Here is a 6,385-nt window from a genome sequence, read left to right on the forward strand (position 1 = left end):
TTACACTGTTATAAAAGTTATCCACATAAAAGGATTGGCCGCAGTCAAAATGGTCCTCCATCATCTTCTTTGAATGCCCTTTTCCAGACACTTCTGAGTTGGAAGATGCTTGGTTTTAGGAGACTTGCAGCACCAAACCCTTTGCTTCCGCCAACATACACAACTTTATTGCGTACCTGTAGTGCTTTCCCCTCATATATTCACTATATCCCAGCCAAGCTCTCCATGGAACCATAGACTCTTCCAAACTCAGGTCACGTGAGGGGGTCACTACTTTGTCCATTGTTTCCTTGAATGTGTCTATAACGGGGCTAATTTTGACTAATCAGTCAGTCAGAGGAGTGATAGAGTCAGAGAACGTAGATAGGTTCTTGTTGATTTGAAGGGCTTGGAGAATTGACATGAATTGATCACGCAACTTCTCTCTGCTGAAGCAATGTAAGTCAAATAAAGGATGAGCTTTTCAATAATCAGAGATACGGGAAATTTTGATAATTCTTGTATGAAAAATAAAGCCAAAAAGTGGGGTAATTCTTCTATGGTTAAATATTTCCATCTAGTAATTTTCCTTCAGGACATGCGTTGCAATGGGCATCCAAGGATACAAAATGGGCATGCCTATACACAGCACGAAAGACATGATGCAATTGTTCAGCTACACTAATAATGGTGCTTTAAACTTTAAAGGTGTACCACTGAGCCATGATAAGAGTTAATAATGTTTTTTCACATCTGTCAGGCACATTGCACTTGAACTCAGCAATTCCAATATTGAGCCTGATGAAAGGTAGATACTTGCGGCAACATGAAGGAGAAAATCCTTGTGCAAGGCATATTCATGCTAAAGCTGGGATTATGAATTTAACCCTTTCGAGACGATGGAGTTCTCGCCTTAGCTGAGTGTTCTCGCTTAGTCTTGACTGCTGTACTGAGCCCCAAGATACTCTTCCTTCCCCTCTGTACGGATGAGCAGTTTTGCAGGACATTCATTGGGAAGGGTCTCGCTTATAATCACAGGCACTCTCAGCACCAACCTTTTTCGACCCTTCCTAGCCTAAGGGGACTCCGCGTTATCTCGGACTCCAAGGGTAGTTGGCCTCCCTCCTTTCGGGGTTTATAACCCTACCAGTGGCATTGGCTCATGGTCGATCATGCTTTGTTTAAAGGAATTAGCTATATGGATAATTGTTGCTTACATGTAAATTGCAGTCTTTGAATTGAATTCCATGTTTTATTCTGAGAATTTTCAAATTTTGAACAAAGCTCTTCCTTCAATATTTACCCATTTAATATAGTAACAATTCCCATGTTAATGTTTACACTGAAATCGAGATATAAGTTAATATTTATGGTAGAATTTTGTTTAAATATTGTGAACTCTGCTGAAAAGACAAATAATTCAATTCTTAGCTTGTGTATTTTGAGAAAGGAACAAATATTTATTTCCCAAAATGACTGGATAAACAGTTTTATGACTGCAGTCCCTTACCGCTAAGAGGGGTAATATAAGATGAGGGGTCTGGGTACCTGCTCCAGGATTTCAAGGGTAAAGCCTCAGCCCCACTGTTTTGGGTCCTAAAGCAAAGACGTCACACAGGATATTTTCGTCTTTAGTGGGGAAAAGGTGAAGTAGATGAGCAACCATAGTAGATAAAGAAAATATAATTATTTATAAAAAAACATGGCATAAATCATGAAAGCTAAAAGAAATCCTATTCCAAAGGCCAATGTCTACCGAAGATGTTAATTGGAATGTAATAGCCTTCATGTAAAGGTAGCAGAAGTATTCAAAGTTGATTCTTTCTGTAATTTAAAGAATGCATCCACAAAATATTGACAAATTTTACTCATATCCTCTAAAAATTAATAAGAACTTATTGATGTTGACCCAATCATCTGATTCTGTTTCGTGAGGGGCGTGTCTCTCCTGCACCCCACCCCACTTTATCCAACCGGCATCTTTTCCAATTGGCTGACTTTTTACCCTTTCATGGTGGAGGGAAATTCTTCCACGTCATGAGTCACTTGAAATTGTTTTGCATTCCCCTGTAAGAAGCTCTCTTGAGTTGACTGAAGGCGAAGTTTAGCGCCCGTCCTAAGGCTGGGATCCAACTCAGTGAGATGCTGATCCCTTTCCTTGGCTGCTGTCCAAGACCCCTACGAGGATTAAAAGGCTCCTTCACAGTGCAAGTCCATGGTCAAGTGAATGAAGTAGCTGTGATTTTTATTAAAAAATGCTAGCTGTTCCCATCAATTTTTAAAATATAAATTGAATTCCCTGTGTTCTTCTGAAGGTGAAGAAATTCTAAACAAAGTTTAAATGTTCATATTGATGGATTTAGTATATTTCTATTCCACATAGACTGATTTGGAACTGTGCTAAACTCCATTGATATCAATGCTGAAACTCCATTTGAAATTTCCATATAAAAAGGGAATAATATTAATGTATGAAAAATAGCATTTTTATGAAAAACCATGTTTTATTAAATAGAAGAAAATAAAGGCCTACGGCACCTTAAATGATAGAAAATTTCAAATGTGATTGATGAGAATGTTAAAATAAGTTTAAGGAGAGCATTTAGGATATCTAAATTGAAAAACGTGGTGTGTATGTAAGATTATAAATTTGGTACTTGCTGGTCAATGTATATCAGAAATGTCTCTAATTGTAGGCAAAAGCGAATGTATTCTTACATGCGCGCCACATTTTTCTTTGTGGATATACGAAATGCTCTTTTAAAACTTATTTTAGCAGTCTAATATTGTGAATACATTTCCATATCATAAACCCAGCTTTGTTTAAAAGCAATTAAAATTTTTTCAATGCAACCTCATGGAATTTCAGGTGAGGACGCAGCTGAAAAGTTCAAAGTCGTATCCAAGTGACTTCCTTCTTGAAGATGGTGACAACTCGTCGAGTGGCGTGTCCTCGGACCAGGACGTGCAGAGTGAGCAGCACCAACAGCAGCACCAACAACAGCACCAACAACAGCAGCACCAACAACAGCACCAACAACAGCACCAACAACAGCACCAACAACAGCAGCACCAGCAGCAGCACCAAGTGCCAGCTGCCGAGCAGCAGCAGCAGATCCACTCCATTTGCATCCAGCAGCAAGAGGTCACGGCAATGACGCTCACGAGGCGGGGCAACAAGGAGTTGATGCGGCGCAGTTCGCATGAGGAGGTGGTGGTGGTGCAGCCTCAGCACCATGCCATGCAGCAGCACCACCACGTTCGAATGGTCAACTGCCAGCCGGTGGAGGAGCCGCTCAAGGGGGAGAGGCCTGTGATAATAGTGGAGGGGGGGTCGAGGCGAGCGCCACGGGACGAGAGCGGGAGGCGCGGCACGCTCACCAAGAACGCCGTCTCGTTGGTGAAGCTGCCGCCACCCATGGAGACGGACAGCGAGGGCGGTGATGCCGTGGCATCGCCGGCCAATGCTACGGTCATCTCGGTCACTGCCCAGCCCTCCTCTGCCGTGAGGGCTCCGCCTTGCGTGATTGGAGGAAACAATGCCAGATCATCAGAGAGGAGCATTGAAGAGAGCCTGCGCTTGATTAAGCGACATGCGGACATGCTCAACTTGACGGACTTCTCCCGAGTGGTGCCGCCCCCTCCCGAGTTTGGTGGCGGGCGTGGAGGGGGGGGGGCGTGCCGTCTCGGACGACGACCTGGCGTCTGCGGTGCTGCTGGCGCCCCCACCCGAGTTCAGTGACCTGAGCAGTGGGGAGCACCGGACGACGATGCGTGTTGCGCGTCGCAGTGGGGCGCGGTCGGATGGGGAGGGGTCGCAGCAGAAGGTGTACGTGACAAAGGTGAAGGGGAAGGGGGGCGAGGGGGGAGGGAGGGTGACAACGGTGCGTATTGTTGGCTCGGTGCCGAAGGGTTTGGAGGGTGCAGAGGGCGTTGGGGGCAGCAGGGGACACCACCGCAGCAAGTGAGGGCAGTCACGACGCAAGCGCAGCAACAGCTCCGGCCCTGTGGCGTGAGGAAAGTGCTTGCGTCTCGTGCGTGCCCTCACTTGAGTCAACTCACCTCCTGTCTTGCCATTGTAGCATGCCTTGCTATGCCCTCTGTTGCGGCTGGCATTGGAGTGGATGAGGCTAGTTATTTGAATTCGAATAATAATGGATTGGATTGGTTGGGGAGGTAATTGCTTTTATCATTGCTGGGATAGGATTTGCATTCGGCATGTGTGCATTCCAGGTGTCCTCACTGCAGATGCAATGCCTGGATGTGCCATGCACATGATCGACCAGTGGTTTTCACTCCAAGGGAAGCAGGCCCTGTGCCAGAGAAGAATCAAGTTTTAAGTATAATGCCTGCATACGGTTGTGTTGTTGCAACCACTTATCAATGTTGAATTTTTCACTTGAAATGCATTAAAAAGCTAGTTATATTTATAGAACTATGCTTGAAGCTCAATTCATTGTGTAAATATATCATTTCATTCAAGTACCCAAAGTTATGAGCATACATTATGTAGTTGTAAATTACATATTCTGCATTTTTGATGTGATTAGTTAATTTTTCAATTGTGAATAGTATTACTTCGTTCATTTATTGTGTGATCATCCCTGATTTCTGATAAATTTATGTAGGTGTGGCTGTTGCCCTGCAGTTTGTCGAGTTTTTTTAAGCTCCTAATATGGTAAGCAAACTTGAGAGTTATTCTCTCTGCAATGTTAACCAATATTCAGTTTGAATGTAAAGACAATCCACACACCTTCAAATGTATCTCAAAGGGCTCATGTACAGAGTTTAGATCTACTGATGGATAATGTACAAAATTTTCTGTATGATATTGTGTGTATACTTCTTGCTTAAAAATTTGGTTATATATGCCTGTATGTATAATATTTTCTGGTACTTTGTTTTAGGTTGCCATTCAAAGTCAAAAGGTTTATTTTGTTTTGTATGAATAGTCTTACAATTGAAGTTGTCTAACTTTTGATAGACTTCTGAGATATGCTGTTTAACTTCTGTTCTTAGGTTTTGTGTTGACAAAAGTTTAAGACATTCCGCCAGCTGTTTTGTCACTGAAATCTCAAGGACATTATTTATTATACATGATCAACGACAGGATATGAATATAGTACCGTATAAAATTGTATACTTATGTGAGAGCTATAGGTAGCTATGTCTAAGAACGAGTAATTTCTGGAACTTTTGAATTCAATGAATGCCACATCTATACTTTTTAAGTGCCTCATTTGTATATTTTTTTAGGACGAAGCTTTTTCTCTGCTGTGAGCATGGTTTCTCCTATGATTTTTGAGGTTATTTATTTCTTGCCTGGAGGAAATGTTTATGCAGAAGGATCGAGAGCCTTCTGATGCCATGGTGATGAACAAATTTCACGAGGGGTAGGTAAGATGCTCGGGCATACCAACAATTGACTTGAACAGCTGATCGATGCAACGGTCATACATGCTTCAGCTCATCTTGCATTGCAAGAAGATTGTTTATCGAGACGGCTGAGAGTGTGTGCGAGTAGTCGTGCCTTGATCATCGTTGCCATTCATTACATTAATGCATGCCATTGTTTATGAGAAGCATCTGGAATCATACTTTGCAGATAATATTGTTGTTTAATGTAAATAATGTACAACATAGGTACTATATGCTGATGTTGAGTGGTGCGTAAGGAAAGAGACATCAGAAATGGAAACACAAGAATTGTACAGCACAGTTGCATTGCGTTAAATTGCATTGTGGTTTTCATCATCAGGCACTGTTTATTTGTGTCTGTGAATGAAATAAATTATACCCTCTAACAGCATCTTCCTCTTTTGCTACCCAAGAATTTCCAAAACATGAATTTCCACATGTAAGAAATGAATTCTTATTGATGTTAAGAACTTATATGTTGCATTTTGATGTCCCCCACAGCTCTGTTGGACTCATATTTTTATATAGTGGTGGGAAGCGAAGAATATTCCTTTTTGTGCAGTGGAGTCATGGTTGAATTCTCTCTCCCCCAGGGTTCCCTGTCACCTTAGGGCGACATATTTCTACTCCTCTCTGCCTTGCCCACTCATTTCACTGTTTATGCACATTTGGGATCCATGGCAGAGCATACAGAATTTTTACAAAGTTTTATCGACATTGTTGCAAATGAATCAAATTTTGCTTGAGGTATTGGTAACATTTTGGTGAGGAAGCCTACATATTCTGAGGAAAGTGTGTGTTGCATAGGTATATTTAGCTATTTTACAATGAGGAAAGTCCTTGCTTACAACGTGACATTGTAAACATGGGAAACCTGTAGCATGACTCCTTACATGGGAATGTGTATTATATGTAGTTGAGCAAATAAGAAACAAAAAAATACATGACTCCGTTCTGTGATGATCTTGGTCCAATTGATCACCAATTT

At 42.0% G+C, this 6,385-nt stretch overlaps 1 protein-coding gene across 3 annotated transcripts in view; it reads left to right on the forward strand.

Moving 5' to 3' along the window:
* The window catches only part of LOC124162918 (SH3 and multiple ankyrin repeat domains protein 1), a 212,181-nt gene extending 206,393 nt beyond the window's left edge, over positions 1–5,788 (forward strand). For all 3 annotated transcript variants that reach the window (XM_046539656.1, XM_046539657.1, XM_046539654.1), the window contains exon 15: positions 2,849–5,788. In XM_046539656.1, the coding sequence (XP_046395612.1) occupies positions 2,849–3,721 (873 nt within the window). In that variant the 3' untranslated portion in view covers positions 3,722–5,788. The remainder of the gene's footprint in view (positions 1–2,848) is intronic.
* The last annotated feature ends 597 nt before the right edge of the window (positions 5,789–6,385 follow it).

Source organism: Ischnura elegans, chromosome 7 (genome assembly GCF_921293095.1).
Source record: "Ischnura elegans chromosome 7, ioIscEleg1.1, whole genome shotgun sequence".
NCBI lineage: Eukaryota > Metazoa > Arthropoda > Insecta > Odonata > Coenagrionidae > Ischnura > Ischnura elegans.